The 17,218-nt window shown below is 37.6% G+C and overlaps 1 protein-coding gene across 1 annotated transcript in view; it reads left to right on the top strand.

Moving 5' to 3' along the window:
- PCSK1 (proprotein convertase subtilisin/kexin type 1) overlaps positions 1-15,208 on the top strand; it is a 41,226-nt gene extending 26,018 nt beyond the window's left edge. Inside the window, exons 10-14 of the mRNA XM_047072609.1 lie at positions 6,100-6,333; positions 9,295-9,452; positions 10,784-10,917; positions 12,457-12,618; positions 14,831-15,208. Of these exons, the coding sequence (XP_046928565.1) occupies positions 6,100-6,333; positions 9,295-9,452; positions 10,784-10,917; positions 12,457-12,618; positions 14,831-15,208 (1,066 nt within the window). The remainder of the gene's footprint in view (positions 1-6,099; positions 6,334-9,294; positions 9,453-10,783; positions 10,918-12,456; positions 12,619-14,830) is intronic.
- The last annotated feature ends 2,010 nt before the right edge of the window (positions 15,209-17,218 follow it).

The raw sequence follows: 17,218 nt of genomic DNA, 5'->3' as shown, positions 1-17,218 counted from the left end.
TTCCTGTTTCTCCACATCCTCTCCAGCATCTATAGTCTCCTGATTTGTTCATTTTGGCCACTCTGACTGGCGTGATGTAGTATCTGAGTGTGGTTTTGATTTGTATTACCCTGATGAGAAGTGACATTGAGCATCTTTTCATGTGCCTGTTGGCCATCTGGATGTCTTCTTTAGAGAAGTGTCTATTAATGTTTTCTGCCCATTTCTTCACTGGGTTATTTGTTTTTTGGGTGTGGAGTTTGGTGAGCTCTTTATAGATTTTGGATACTAGCCCTTTGACTGATATGTCAGTTGCAAATATCTTTTCCCATTCCATTGGTTGCCTTTTAGTTTTGTTGGTTGTTTCCTTTGCTGTGCAGAAGCTTTTTATCTTCATGAGGTCCCAATAGTTCATTTTTGCTTTTAATTCCCTTGCCTTTGGAGATGTGTCAAGTAAGAAATTGCTGCGGCTGAGGTCAGAGAGGTCTTTCCCTGCTTTCTCCTCTAGGGTTTTGATGGTTTCCTGTCTCACACTCAGGCCCTTTATCCATTTTGAGTTTGTTTTTGTGAATGCTGTAAGAAAGTGGTCTAGTTTCATCCTTCTGCATGTTGCTGTCCAGTTCTCCCAGCACCATTTGTTAAAGAGACTGTCTTTTTTCCATTGGATGTTCTTTCCTGCTTTGTCAAAGATTAGTTGGCCATACTTTTGTGGGTCTAGTTCTGGGATTTCTATTCTATTCCATTGGTCTATGTGTCTGTTTTTGTTGAATGGCAGAATTTCTAAAAGTGCCTCTAGACAATCAAGATTGGGATAAATCATTTAACCAAGGGTCACTCCTCAAGGAACAACTATGGAGAACAACTGTGGGCTAAATTTATCAAGAATAATAACCTTCAGTATTTGTCAGGTTCTTACTATGAGCTGGACACTGTGCTAACCTCTTTGTATACAATACTAATTCTAGCCCTTACAACAGCCTTCTGAAAAAGAAATTATTACTTGCATTTTATAAAAGAAGAACTTGAGGCTTAGAGAGGTTGAGAAACGTAACCAAGATCCCAAAAGCAGATTCAAATTCAGATCTGTCTGACCACAAATCCTATGCTATCTGCTACTACATACTACACTGCCTCTCACAGGCCTGCAAGGGAGAGGAAATGTTGGATGGCAGTCCATCAGACCCTCAAAGAAAGAGGTGTTAAGAAGATTGATGCTGATAAAGGACTGTCATAACTCATGTGCTCGTGAGTTTATCATAAAAGACTCCTTGTCACAAGAGGATTACCTATTATACTACATTAAACATTAAACATGACATAGCTGGAATGCCAGGGAATGGGAAAGGGAGAACAGAGGAGAAAGAATAGGTATTGGCTCAAATATGTGTAGAGGAATATTTTTCTTTCCTAGAAGAGTGTTTCTTGAACAGCAGCATAATCCTTTGGGCTTTATTTAATAGGAAGATTCCCAAGTCCTAATGCCAGTGCTCAGATTCAAAAATATCTGGTATTTGGCCTGGGAATCCCCATTTTTAACAAGGATCCCAGCTAGTGTTAGTGCTGGGAGTACCTTAACTAAATTTCAAGAAACAACTTCTGTAAAGAGTTACTTTATAATTGCATTTTCCTACAATCTCATCTAGGTATGGTTCTAAAGATGCTCAATAGGGTACTTAATTGGCATAGCCTCAGTTATTCTGAGGAGAGAGCAGAGGAATCAGAATAATTTTTAATAAAGAACAAAAATTCTGAAGTAAAACACTGACTCCCTTTACACCTGTGGAGATATTAAAGATCCAGATTAACTAATCTGTTTTCATTAAAGGCTAGAGAAAGGGAAATAGGATTCGATTTCGATGCTGCAATGGAACTTTTGGTTAAAACACATCAAAGAAATCCTTGACTCAGTGGGTTGTGAAATGTTGGAAAGTGTCCAGGTTAGAAAATCTTTAATATCTAGGTTTACTTACATGTGATTAGAGGCTGAACCAGGTAGCCTGTAAGATTTTCCACTTTAGAATTTTGTCTCTAGATTACTTTACCTACACTAATTAGAAGCAATGCTTAATTTCAATGTTTAATTCCATACTCCTTATTTTCTATAAACATATCCTTGATTAGCAACCTAATGCAGTTTTTAAAAATTTAATTATTGTGGATGCTGTTGAGCACTAATTAACAAAGGAAAGCTGTCAGGAATGAGATGCACTATTGTTAGCAGTTTCTTTTCATTTATGAAATGCGATCACATAAATGGAGGATAACCTTTTAGGAAAACAAGCTTAATTTTCCTAACTGCATGACAGTGAAGTTCCCCTGAATCTTTTGCAAAGATTAGGTTAAAAATTTTTTAAATTTTTTTTCAACGTTTTTTATTTATTTTTGGGAGAGAGAGAGACAGAGCATGAACGGGGGAGGGGCAGAGAGAGAGGGAGACACAGAATCGGAAACAGGCTCCAGGCTCCGAGCCTTCAGCCCAGAGCCCGACGTGGGGCTCGAACTCACGGACCGCAAGATCGTGACCTGGCTGAAGTCGGACGCTTAACCGACTGCGCCACCCAGGCGCCCCGGTAAAAAAATTTTAAAAATAGAGCCTGCACCTAAATAGAAAATAAATTATCTGCTATAGAAAGTCTATGCTTTATGTTTAATTTCATAACCCTGCCTTATATCTCCTTAGTACACTTCCTCACCCCAACCTCCATATACACACCTGCTCGCACTGATGGTCCAAATGAAAAATTGATGTGTTTCCCACTGACCACAAAGATTAGAAGCTTTTACCTAAAACTAACTTTCAAAAACTGGAAGGAGGGTGCTTGGATGGCTCAGTCAGTTGGGCATCCAACTCTGATATCAGCTCAGGTCATGATCTCATGGTTTGTGAGATCAAGCCCTGAGTCTGGATCTGCACTGACAACGCAGATCCTGTTTGGGATTTTCTCCCTCTCTCTCTCTCTCTCTGCCCCTCCCCTGGTCTGTCTGTTTCTCTGTCTCAAAATAAATATATAAGCCTAAAAAAACTGGAAGGAAGAAAGAATTTCAATAAAATGCTTAATAGAATGGAATTGGTTCCTATACTGAGAAAATAGCCATTTCTGCTAAGATAATTAATTTTTATTAGTTAATTAGTCAATTAATATTCCTTAGTGTGGGTTGGCCAACTTGGAAACACTACCTAAATAAGGTATTTATGATACTGGGCAGATAGGAGGTATGAATAGGAAAGAATTCTGGAGATTATCATACTCAACCCTCTCATCTTACAGATGAGTCACCTCAGGCTCAGGGAAATGAGGTGACTTGCTTGAGACAGCACAGGTCTTTTTGGTATAAAATATGGTTTGATGTGCTTTCTATTACTCCCTATTCCAACCCCGTGATTTGAAAAGACTTTCAATTGTCTTAATTGGTTATATGCTTGTATGCTTTCTTCCAGTTCCTATTATTTTAGCTATGACATAGAATTAACTAGACAGGTTTTTGCAATATAAATATCAAAATCATGTCCTACCCTCATATTTTGATTCAATAGGTTTAGGTGGAATTCAGAAATTTTCACTATTCACAAGTGTAACAGGTAACTATGATGCAAGCAGTCTGGGGCCCAAAAGAATCAATGAACTGGAGTCTTTCTAAGCACTCCATCAGTCACTCACTAGAGTTAGGTGTTATGTTTGTCAGGAGCTGAGATGAGAGAGAGAACTAAGCTGCCAGGTGTCAGAATAGCAGATTAAAGCAATAAATACAAAATGAAAGAGTTAAGCCTTTAACTCCTTACTACAATGTTTTAAACAAGACTCTAAAATCAGAAAAAAAATGCTAACTCCTCCTATTCCATATTCCTCCATGGAAAAGTGTGCCAGTTGAATGGCAGGTAAAGTAGCACAGACATGGGGAGTCATGTCACTGTTGAGGGAGCCCAAACATAAGGCCCTGCTGGTTTTATTGACTGGGGTGGAGGTGGGGCAAGAATGAAGGCTGAGAGTATGGTACTGGGTACTGAGTCAGAATGGGCAGAAGTATCTTAAGGTGTCCTCCTTTCTCCCCATAAGGAGGCCTTGGGTAGAGTCCAGAGGTCTGAAGAAGACCTCTACCCTTGGCCTCAGATAAGGAGACCTAGGAATGAAGGCAAAAGGGGTGGTAAAGTAAATATACCTAACCAGGTAGGGGCCTGAGTCCTTGATGGCAACTCCTTTTAGAGACCACATCTAGGCTGGTGTGGGGAGGGAAGTTTCTTCATAGAGCCTGCCAGGTAGAGCCTTTGTCATGCCTCTAAAGAAACCTGAAAATCACATGTGGAATTTTAACCAAGAACCAGACTCTTCAGTGTTTAAGGATGTGTGTTGCCTCTTTCTTGTCACCAGGGGACTGTTTAACCAGTACATTTTGGGCTCTGAGGAAAAAGAGCAAATTAAGCCAGATTCCCCTGATGGTTGTTTCACAACCTAGTGCTAAGATATAAAACTTGAGGACAAAACTCTTGGGTATTTATTTATTAAATAATGCTTGATTGGCTTGATAGAAACAATGCAGGTCTCAAAGCTAAGGAAAAGCTTCAGATCCTAAAAGAATCTGATGACAAAATGCCACAAGTTTAAAAATTATTAGGGCTACTTAATACTTAGGCACATTCAGTCATCCAACCAACAAATATTTAACTCAGAATATCGCCTGTGCCTGGCATTCTTCTGAATGGTATACATCAGAGAACTAGATAGACAAAAATGTCAACCCTTCCTACATAGCTATAGCAGGGGAGACAGACATTAATAATATACAAAACAAATGAATTACACAGTATGTTAGAAGAGTACTATTGGGGGGGGGAGAAGGATAAGGGAGTTCAGGAGCATGTGAGGAGAATTGAAATTTTAAATAGAAAGATCTGGGAAGGCTGCATCTTTATTATAATAGATCCAAAAATCCCACGTATCTCTGATGTATCTTTATATTGCTGATAAATTAATCTTATCAAGACTTCTAATTATGCCGTTTCCTTGCTCAAAAATCCTTGATTCCCGGTTGCTCAAGGGATAAAGCATAAGCTCCTTTTCCTGGCATCCAAGGTCCTCACCATCCAGCTCAGTACCCTATCACCTCTTCCCTGCTCCAGAAAACCAACACCTCACTGTATTCTGGTCACATCCTATACTTTCACCCTTGTAGGTTTTGTTCTGTTGCCTCATCCCTTTTCTATCTCTTCACTTCTTGACATTCTACCCAAACTTCAAAGTTCAGATAAAATATTTCCTCCTAGCAAAGCTTTCCTAGATCTTTCCATCCCCAGAGCTCTTCCTTCTCTAAATTCCTATAACACATGATGCCATGAATAAAGTATTCAACAGGTACATTACAGTTATAGAAAAGCTTAGTTCTTTTGCTGGATTGTGTAAAGATAAGAATCACCTCCTTTGATATCTCCACAGTATTCAGCATAGTGTCTTGCAAGAGTGATGTCAAGTAGCTAAGAGTTTGACAATTTGTTTTAAATTTTAATTCCAGTGTAGTTAACATACAGTGTTAGATGAGTTCCAGGTGTAAAATATAGTGAATCAACAAACCCATATTCGACTCAGTGCTCATCAAGATAAGTGTATTCTTAACATTGATATATAAAGAAAAGAGGCAAGATATTTAAGACTATGGAGCCAAGCTATGTCTTTAAAATCTGAGTCTTCCTAAGAAGGAAGTCAAAGCCTCATCTGTGAGTGCATAATGTGGAAAGTGCCAAGGCTGTGAATAGACAGCAGAAAACAGAGACACAAAGGAAGTTTTGTCATTTAAAATTTTTGTTCCAGTAAAAATTGGGGACAAAATTACATATTTCTACCATATTGAAACCCAAATTTTACTTATAATAGGAGCTTAATTTATATGGTATGGAGAGAAACTTTCAGTACTGTATTTTAAATTCCAAATGAAAAGATACACCAAAAGAAATACACCAATAAAAGTATAGTTGCAAAAAGGACTTCATTATCTATAAATAGAAGATGCTTGTTTTTACTTTTTTTACTTGTTTTACTTACAAGTAAAACAAGAAGATACTTGTTTTACTTTTTCAAGGATACATCATTTTTTGTCCCTGAAAAATATTTTGGGTCATTTCCCCTCCAGTCCAAATCTTACATGGCGAGACATGCAGCACTTGGTTGTCTGGACCTCTGAGTATGACCCACTGGCCAATAACCCTGGATGGAAAAAGAATGGAGCAGGCTTGATGGTGAATAGTCGATTTGGATTTGGGTTGCTAAATGCCAAAGCTCTGGTGGATTTAGCTGATCCCAGGACCTGGACCAGTGTGCCTGAGAAGAAAGAGTGTGTTGTAAAGGACAATGAATTTGAGCCCAGGTAAGTATCTGCAGGAATTTTAAACAAATGTGTGCCCATGGCACTATTTGATTATGATGTTTGTCACTCTGCCTAATTTTTTTCTCACCTACCCTCTGAAGTAGATGGAGAGAGCATTTGCCATAGTTCCCTGTTGGCCCATGGGAATCATCGAAAGATCGGAAATCTGCAAGTCAACTTAGCATATTTCCATTTTCCTTTCCTAGCCTATCTATATTCATTGTTTTATATATCACTAAGAAAACTCATTGCCAATTAAACTACTACTAGCTATTAGTTTTAAGATTAATCCCAAAGTCAAAGATGTTAAAGTATTTTTTAAAAATGTATCTTAGAATTGATTATATGTAATACTTACCAACCAATATTATCCAAAACCCATTTCCAGAAGAGCCTCTCTTCACGCTATAGTCCTATGTGATTCATGATTTTTTTTTTTTTTTCATCAATGATCGTTTACCATGCTGCTTTTACATAAGAACACATCCAGCCTACCAGATCTGGCCAGAGAAGCAGAATCTGGTATAACTATTTTGTTGATTCTTTCAAGGAAACCATGATTATATTAAAGATCTGCTCATTGGGGTGGCTGGGTAGCTCAGTCAGTTAAGCATCTGACTTGAGCCCAGGTCATGATCTCACTGGCTGTGAGTTCGAGTCCCACACCAGGTGAGTTCTAGCCCCACTTCCGGGTGAGCTTGAGCCCTGCTTCAGGCTCCGTGTAGCCTGTGTGGGATTCTCTCTCTTTCCCTCTCTCTCTGCCCTTCACTCACTTGTGCTCTCTCTCTCAAAAATAAACTTTAAAAAATAAGTAAATCATACATTTCAAAACTAAAAAAAAAAAAAAAGACCCACTCACAGAAAAAAATCTGAGAGTGGGAGCCTTGGGGAACATTCATTATGGAGATAATATCATTTCTTAAGAAGGCCCATTTCAGTAATGGACCACTTTTTGATGGGTCCAAGGCAAACCTGCCTAAATTCTATTCCACAGCAAATAGCACTATATTCTTGTATCTCTGTTCCTCACCAAATTTTTTCTTTTCTTTTCTATTTTGTTTTATTGTAGTAAGAACTCTTACCATGAGACCTACCCTCTTTAACTTTTAAGTATACAATACATTATTGTTGATTCTAAGTACAATTGTTGCACAACTGATCTCTAGAACTTATGCATCTTGTGTAACTTACATGCCCATTGATTAGCAACTCCATTTTCCCCTAGCCCCAGGCAACCACAATTCCACTTTTTGAATCTATGAATTTGACTATTTTAGATACTTCATTTAAGTAGAATTTTATGCAGTATTTATTTCTCTGTGACTTGTTTATTTCGCTTACCATAATATCTTCAGTGCTTATCCATATTGTTGCATATAGTAGAATATCTTTTCTTTTTATTTTTCTAAATTTTTTTTTTCAACGTTTATTTATTTTTGGGAGAGAGAGAGACAGAGCATGAACGGGGGAGGGGCAGAGAGAGAGGGAGACACAGAATCGGAAACAGGCTCCAGGCTCTGAGCCATCAGCCCAGAGCCCGACGCGGGGCTCGAACTCCCGGACCGCGAGATCGTGACCTGGCTGAAGTCGGACGCTTAACCGACTGCGCCACCCAGGCGCCCCTATCTTTTCTTTTTAAAGATTATATGTGTTTTTACCACATTTTATTTAACCTTCCATCTGTTGATAGACATCTAGGTTGTTTCCACATCTTGGTTATTAGGAATAGTGCTAAAAAGAACATGAGATCTCTTCAAGATCCTGTTTTCAGTTATTTTGGATAAATATCCAGAAGTGGGATTGCTGGATCATTTGATAGTTCTATTTTTAATGTTTTGAGAAAACTTTATGCTGTTTTCCATAGTGACTGCACCATTTGTATTCCCACCAATTATGCAAGGGTTCACATTTCTCCACACCTTCTTCAATACTTGTTGTCTTTTGCTTTTTTGTTAACAGCCATCCTGACAGGTGTCTGGATTTGCATTTTCTTGATGATTAGCAAAGGTGAAATTTTTTTCATATGCCTGCTGGTCATTTATAGGTCTTTTTCGAAAAATATCTATATAAGTACTTGGCTCACTTTTTAATCAGGTTATTAATTATTATTATTATTTTTTGGTTATTGAGCTGTAGGAATTTCCTTATATTTTTATAGGTTAACCCTTTATCAGATATACGGTTTGCAATATTTTCTCCCATTTTTTAGGTTGTATTTTCATTTCGTTGATGGTTCCCTTTGCTATGCGGAAGATTTTTAGCTTGATGTATTCCCACTTGCTTACTTTTGTTTTGGTTGCCTGTGCTTTAGGTGTCATAACCATTAAATCACTGCCAAGACCAATGTCATGAAGTTTCTTCCTATGTTTTCTTCCAGACTTACAATTGCACGTCTTATGGTGTTTACTCCATTTGGAGTTGGTTTTTGTGTATGATGTTAGATATGGGTCCAATTTTATTACTTTGCCTATGGATATCCAGTTCTCCCAGCACACTTTCCTGAACAGACTGCTCTTTCCCCATTGACTATTCTTGGCATCCTTGTTGAAGATCAGTTGACCATATAATCTTGGGTTTATTTCTAAGTTCTCTATTCTGTTATACTGGTCTATATGTCTGTCTTTATGCCAGTACCATACTATTTTCATTACTATAGTTTTGAAATATATTTTGAAATGAGGAAGTGGAATGCCTTCAACTTTGTTCTTTCTCAGGGTTACTTTAGCTATTTGTGGTCTTTTATGATGCATAAAAATTGTAGAATTTTTTTACATTTCTGTAAAAACCTTACCATTTTCTACACATTATTTCTAGCTACTCCTGAATTTTGTTCTACTCATAACAGGGAGAGACAACAAGCTTAGCTGAGTATCTAGTCAAGACTGATGTGTATGTATTTGCATAAAATACAAAGAAGAAGAGATGTACTTTATCCAGTGATTTTGTTCAAAATGTATTTAGAGCCCTGAAAGGTAATGGAGAAGTTATCATTGAAATTCCAACAAGAGCTTGTGAAGAACAAGAAAATGCCATCAAGTCCCTGGAACATGTGCAATTTGAAGCAACTATTGAATATTCCCGAAGAGGAGACCTTCATGTTACACTCACTTCTGCTGCTGGTAAACTTTTTAAAAACTTCAAAAATTTATTCTAAATCATTTAGTTAAATTTTAAAGAGTATATTGAATGATTTTAAATCAATGATTTTTTTATAGGGCTGAGTTTCCCAATAGATGTTTTCAGGACTTAAGAAAATATGCTTATTTTTTAATTTTTTTGGCATCAGAACTCTGCCAACTCATTCCTACTGGTTCTTAGATAAGTAGAGAATGAGGTCTATTCAAATAATACCAATTAATAAAACTTTATGGAGTTACACATTTTCAAACTGTGCTCATTTTCCCAGGTCACTGATCTATCATTCATTTCTCTTAGGCAACATATTAGTGAAAGTTACTCTGATAATTAATAAAGCTGACAAATATATCAGACACATATAAGGAATCAACCAAAAAACTAGGACTTGTGACCCATGAAAGAATATTGAGAAGACTAACAAATATTCCATGATGGCATTGCAAAGGTCATATGATAGAATGTATAGGCAATTGCCCTTTCCTGAGAAAGTACTAACTCAGATGAGATCATGGATAGGGAAGAGGTTGTAAACCATAAACTTTAATCCAACCAGGAAATGCTATCCTAATACTCTTTCATTTTTTAGTAGGATTCACTAGACTAAATTCAATTTCTATAGGTGAGTTATGAGGAAAGATGAGCTCCCTCTGTCATCTCCTTCCAGGATATAAACTTCTTAGAGGTTTGGACTATAGACACTGTTGATTTGGAGTCATGCTTTCTAGCTATTTTGGAGTTGGCCTGAATATGAGTGGAATGCTTTCTCATTGATGGCCCTACAGATCACTTGACCCTTTCATCTAGATCTACAGAGAACTTGGATTTGAAATTTTAGAGTTAAATCCCACTACTAGTTTTTAGATGACAAGACATTATGAAATTAATATAGCTTTATTTTTTTATGCCTACACTAGATTATAGGCACAGGCACCAAATAAATTTTCAAGACTTCCTCTTAAATTTCAAAATGATAGTTCCACTAAAATGTATTTTAGGTCTCTGAATCCATAGTTTGTAAATGTAGTTCTATGAGTTCTCCTTATTCAAAAAAAAAAAAAAACTTAATCAATATACTCATTATTATTTTACCAAAATATTAACTGAGAACTTATTATATGCCAGGCAATATGCTAATTTCTATGAGTAAAAACATTTTTTTTATAATGTTTCTATCCTGATCTTATACAAAAAAGGGAAAATTAGGAGGGCAACTCTCTCCCAGTTTTCATTTTCATTTATTAGTTGCTAAAGTGTATCCTACTCTCAGTACATTTAGAACATTCATTAATTTGTATTTGTCTCTTGAAAATAGGCACCAGCACTGTACTGTTGGCTGAAAGAGAACGGGATACATCTCCTAATGGTTTCAAGAATTGGGACTTCATGTCTGTTCACACATGGGGAGAGAATCCCATAGGCACCTGGACCTTGCGAATTACGGATATGGTAAGTGTGAATGAAAAGATATAGAAACACAGGCTCACTTTTAAACATTTTCAAGTACTTTTAAGATTGGTATCATCATTAATCAAGGTCCTAAGGCATTCAGGTCACTCTCTAGTAAAAGTAAGGAAAAGGTGTAATGTTTCAATCCCTGCCCACTTGGCTTTATAGACTGAATGACTAAATAAATAATTAAATAAATAAGCCATACCATAATAAAGAAAAAAAAAGATGTATTAATAATGTTACAGACTACGTGACAAATCCAAGTGTTCCAATGTCAGAATGCCGCCAGCCATATGACCTACTCAGACACCAGAATTACCTCTATTTACAAAGACAGTTAAATGCTATACCAGCCTTGCTATGACATTCTGCTGGGGTCACATGAAGAAACTCTTACCACTTCTTACTATAGTGGCTATTGACTTGTTACACAAGAAATCTTATTTAATATGACTTTTTTGTTTTGTTTTGCTTCAGTTATGAAACAAACTGAAAAGCATTTCTCACTTCTCTTTCACTCTGTTTACTAACACTCTTTGATATCTTTCTAAAATTGTAACTCATGATAACAAAAATAGAGTAAGGAGTGTCTGAGCAAAAAGCTAAATACAGCTGAATTATCTACTTTTGCATCATTTCTCCAGCATTTTCTACAGGTTGAGCACATATACAAACAGTGTTTCAGGTCTGAGTTCTCCCAAGATAGAACTGTTCAGCAGCATCGGATTTGAAAGTCTAGATAACTCTTTTAAAAGAAATTATTTTAAATTCCTAAGGATTTCCATTAAATTAATACAAATTCTATAGTCATTGTTACATTTTTCTCTCTGAAAATAGCTTTCCCCTACAGACTGCAAAAATTATGATTTAGAACCAGAATCTGTAAAAATTCCTGCTCTCATAGGGAGAGCAAGAAAATGTTCTTAGGAAGTAGTTCTATTCTTGAACTTGTCCTCTGTTCTTTAACTCAATTTCATCTTTAAAAAACTAAGAAAAATCTGTTTACCAAGATAAGACTATTTTATATCAAGTCTGTAAAATCTGAGCCTACACTTTCATATTCTTTTTAGATATTTTTAGATTTCAGCACATTATTTTTGGCATAACTGTTGAGCCTCTGAAAATTATTACTCTTCCCATAAATCTACAGTTTTTAAGTGCTGATTAATACTGAAGTCTATTTATAATACTCCAAAGAGGCTTTTTCTCCATTGGAATGTTTCTACAAGCTGATAATTACTAAATATAATTCTATTTATGGAAAGTAAAGTCAACTTTCCAAGAACAGAATAGAAAAGAACATTCATGTAAAGAGTTTTGCTTTTTTAATTAAATGAAGCAAATAATCAGTCTTTAAATCCTTGAACCTATAAACTGTCCATTTTCATGACAACAGTGAATCCAATGATTTACTTCTTTGTACATAGTGCTCTACACATGGCATGTACAGAATTTTTAATAGATTTTACAGATACTTTTAAGGAGTTTGAAATTTCTCAGAATACACCCTAAACTTATGTGTATGCTTATCCGTAGTCTGGAAGAATGCAAAATGAAGGAAGAATTGTCAACTGGAAGTTGATTTTTCATGGGACCTCTTCTCAGCCAGAACACATGAAACAGCCTCGTGTGTACACATCCTACAACACCGTTCAGAATGACAGAAGAGGGGTGGAGAAGATGGTGGATCCGGGGGAGGTCTGTGTGGCTCTGTTCTCTTGAGCATTCTTGGCACATCTTTCTTTGAACTGTAGTAGACAATGTAGTGAGTAGAGCTGTATCTAATTTTCAGACAGAGAGAAAGTCAAACATGAGTGGGGAGAAAAGGGAATGAGAGTGCCAAACTGTTTGCCATTAAATAAAACCCTCATATTATTTAAGTTTATTCTTTTGTCCAGAATTTAGAGATTAAAGTTGATGAATTCGAAGGTATGAAATTCTCTAACATGAGAATTTATAACATATCAACTTACATGTATCAAAATGTAGGACATATCAAATTATAAAGAGAGCTATCTTTTTAAAAATTAAAAAAATTAAAGCTTATTTATTTTTGATAGAGAGAGAGAGAGAGTCACTGAGTGAGTGAGTATGAACAGGGGAGGGGCAGAGATAGAGGGAGACACAGAATCCAAAGCAGGATCCAGTCTCTGAGCTGTCAGCACAAAGCCCAACGCAGGGCTGGAACCCACGAACTACAAGATCATGATTTGAGCCAATGTTGGACGCTTAACTGAATGAGCCACCTAGGCACCCCTAAAAAAAGAGCTATCTTTATGCATGATCACATATGCCTAATGTCTGTATCACACATACTTTACAAGTATTTTTTACATTGTCTCATTTAACCAATAATCCCTGTAACCTAGAGAAGACAGACATTTAGCATGTCCATTTTCCAGAAAGAAAACCAAGGCTCAAGTGACCAAATCCTGTAGGCTTCTCTTTACTAATTCCTTAACTGACACTTTTGGCAGCTCTAAGGGAAGCCACTGAATCCCAGTCTCAATTTCTCTGAGAAAATTTCATAGGATAGCTAGTCAGTCATTCCTGTTCCTACTGAGACTCAGCCTACTGAGGCTGCTGGCTTCTCTCTTATCAGACAGTGGGCAGACACCACATTTTGTTTATCTCTTAATCCCCCAGCATCTAGCATAGTGCCTCAGATGTAGTAGGTAGGTAATCAGAATTTCCAGAATGACCTTTCATGAAGTCTGGCTCAGTGATGGGTATTTTGGGAGATATAAAGATGTAATTATTTAAGAAACTTATAAACTAGTTGTATGAAGTCCTCAGCTCAGATTCTGGTTCCATTTACATTCTGCAAAGCAGCTTACCCCCGCCCCCTAGGGGCCCCCACCCCAGAGGCCTTTTCTTCACAGTCCCAGAGGCAAGTTGACTTTATGGGTATTTCTCCCTCCAAGATTCCTTAAGGGGTATGAATCAGACCCTACAGTTGTTAAAAAGTTGAGTTACTTCCACACTGGTTGACAAAGAGCTGCTTCTCTGATATCTCCAGTTCCACCCCACGTGGCTTATCACCCTGGTCTCTCCCAAGACCCCTTTATAAAACTCAGGGGCTGAGGGGCACATGGGTTAACAAACTGAGCCACCCATCCAACTCTTGCTTTCCACTCAGGTCATGATCCAAGGTTCGTAGGATAGAGCCCTGCGTTGGACTCTGTGCTAACACCTTGGAACCTGCTTGGGATTCTCTCACTCCCTCTCTCTCTGTAACCACCCCCCTCAAAATAAAAAAATAAAAAATGAAATAAAATGAAATGAAATAAAACAGAACAAAACAAAACAAACTCAGTGGCTGAAAGGGTAGCTGATGACAGAACAAGGGGCCTCCAGGAAACTTCATTCACACGAAGCATTGCTGGTGTCTTCTGTATGAGTTATTAAATATTTTAATATCAATTTCTTCCCAAAACATGGGCAGGGAGGAAAGACAGTGGGAATGGTAAACTGTTTACTTTCCATAGGATGAAACTGTATTATTTAAAAAAATGTTTTCTTTCATTAAAATTAAAATTAAAATTAAGGAATTCAAAATTATTAAATTCCCTAAAATGAATTCTACTATAGAAGGCTGACAAGTACAGCAGGCCAATAAGGTATGAATACATACACATGATCCCATTCAGTCTTCAGAACCACCAGAAATGAAAGACTCTTGTTCTCATTTTACAAGTGAAGTTCAGGGAAATTAAACAGGTGCCAGGAGAACATGAGTAAATGCAAAAATGAGGACTGAAGCCCAAGTTAGTATGTCTCTAAGCCTCATGCTGTCTCTGCTTCTCAAAGGGTTTCTTCAACAGTGTGCAGTGGACATGTGTTGCAGCTGGCTTGCCAGGTTCTAAATAATGAATCTTCTTCCTTTTGTCGGTGGTGTTCTATGTTTTAGGAGCAGCCCACACAAGAGAACCCGAAAAAGAACCCCCTCATGTCAAAGAGCCCTAGTGGCGACAGTACAGGGGACAGGAGGAATGAGCTGGCAGAGGCAGCCCCATCCGAGGCGATGCTGAGACTCCTTCAAAGTGCTTTCAACAAAAACTCACCCCCAAAGCAATCACCAAAGAAGCCTCCAAGTGCAAAGCTCAACATCCCTTATGAAACTTTCTATGAAGCCCTGGAAAAGTTGAACAAGCCTTCCCAGCTTAAAGAGTCCGAGGACAGTCTATATAACGACTATGTTGATGTTTTCTATAACACGAAACCTTATAAGCACAGAGATGACCGGCTGTTGCAAGCTCTGGTGGACATTCTGAGGGAAGAAAATTAAAATAAGTGTGGAGTCCTGAGTTGGAAATATTCATGCTTCTTCCTTCCCCTTAGATTTTGCCTGTGTCTGAAGTGGTTGTTTTTGCCATTGATTCTTATGCTTATGATATCCTTTGTGGTACTTTTGCTTTTGCTCGCCCGACTGGGCGTTTGAAAGGGATGAGCTCAAGTAGAAAATCCAACTTTCTGAATTGATAATGACTCTTTCAAAACACATATTCCCTGCTTGCACAAGTGAGATGCTTTGTTCTTTCTGGAGCCACAGTTCATTTCATTGGTGGTCCTCATACCACATTAGAATGCCTCCTTGAGCCACGATTTCATTTCTCAAAAGAAATGCCATCGCCTGGGTAACATATTAATTTGAAGAAGTAAATCTGCAAAGAATGAGAGGGAAGAAAACTGTTCCTACAACTTGCCCCTTGTCTTTGCCACATGGTTCTTTGAACTGTGATGCCATAGATAAGTTTGGAAAGTTTCTATTGAAAGAGTTCCCGATTAGACCCATACCCTTGGCTTTTCTACCCCAAAGTACGACTCATTCAGGAAATGGCGATTTCGTCATTTGGGAGAGAAACTGAGTAATTTAGATCCAGAAACAATTCTCAAAATTTGTGTTATCTGGTTTGAGCAGTTTTAGAACATTTTTCTTTGTTTGGTGTGCTACGCAGAGGCCTCTGTGGACCTAAAGGTGACTAGGACTTAAGGTGCGTGCTCCGGCCTTTCCCTATTTCCCCTTATATTTTCATTACCTATCTCCTTCCTCGACCACAATCTGAATACTGAGAGAAGTAATTATACTACTTAGAATAAACTTACACTCGGGATTTGGCAAATCCCTTGTCATATTTTTTCACAATAATCACAGGAAACCACTCATAACACCAGGAACCAATGTAAATAGGAAAATATTTATAATGGGGAGAGCCAAAGGTAGGTTTTGTTTGTTTTTAAATTGTATTCATTAGAACAGGTTTTTCTGGATCCTTAAAACTGAGTGTTCATTCCTTGCCACTAAAGGCTCTTCCCCAGTCTTACAGCTGATAGTATCCAAAATCTTACCAAATTGCTTCCAATATTCAGTTCAAGAGGCCACAAGCTGGCAGTCCATGGGCCACATTTGTCCCTCAGGTAGATTTCCTTTGGCACATCAAATGATTTAAACATATGAGTGGTTATTAAAAATATGAAATTTCACATAAAGCTTGATTCTCAGACGCATTTCCCTTCCTGGCAACAGTTGGCTAGAGCTGAACAGCAGCTGCCCAGATAGATTTGAGTACCAGGTCCCTGAGGTACCCTGCTCCATGTTGCTTAAAGTGGCTACCTCACTGGTCAACACCCAAAAAGCATTTGATTTTTCCCACTGCTGCACTAAACAAACTTACAAAAAGTATAAATGCATTAAGGAAAAAAAAAAAGTCCTCTACTTCTTCCAGGTAGGATCTGTGTGATAATCAATCATAATGAGAACTTGCCATGATCTAGTTAATTTATAGGTGAGGGGAAATGATAGTTTAGACCCCTGAAAGTACCTCTGAAATCCAGTTTGACATATTCATTTAATCTCACCTTCCCTGGATTCTCATTTACACTAACTCATTAATGGACAACCTCTGGATTCCCATTCTCTATGTGCTCACAAAAGCTCCAGTCACCTACGATGCAGGCATTCTCCCACTGAGTCTGCTGTTTGTAATTCTTTCTTAAAGTTTGAACTTCACAATGTCACACATGAACTGGACCAGGAGGTTAACTACATTGAACTAGACTGGGAAGAGAACACTAGAGTCTGTCACTTGCTATGGTTTGAAGTGTAGTGAATAAGACGATGTTTCACCTCCTCGTCTACAGTTTGCATTTGTGCAGAATAAAAGTATGTGCAGAGCAATCACCATGATGCTTCAAGGATGTTCTCCTAAAAGAACTCCAGTATCACACTATCCTTGGAAGTTTCACATGTTGTTCAATATAGAGTATTGGACAGACTTTGAAAATTGAAGTAGATCAA

This window comes from Lynx rufus, unplaced genomic scaffold, assembly GCF_022079265.1.
Source record: "Lynx rufus isolate CCGP_SWC_20201006 ecotype Redwood Valley unplaced genomic scaffold, mLynRuf1.p SCAF_1, whole genome shotgun sequence".
Classification (NCBI taxonomy): domain Eukaryota; kingdom Metazoa; phylum Chordata; class Mammalia; order Carnivora; family Felidae; genus Lynx; species Lynx rufus.
The sequence above is the reverse complement of the archived record's forward strand: the minus strand, read 5'-3'. Positions and strand labels throughout refer to the sequence as shown.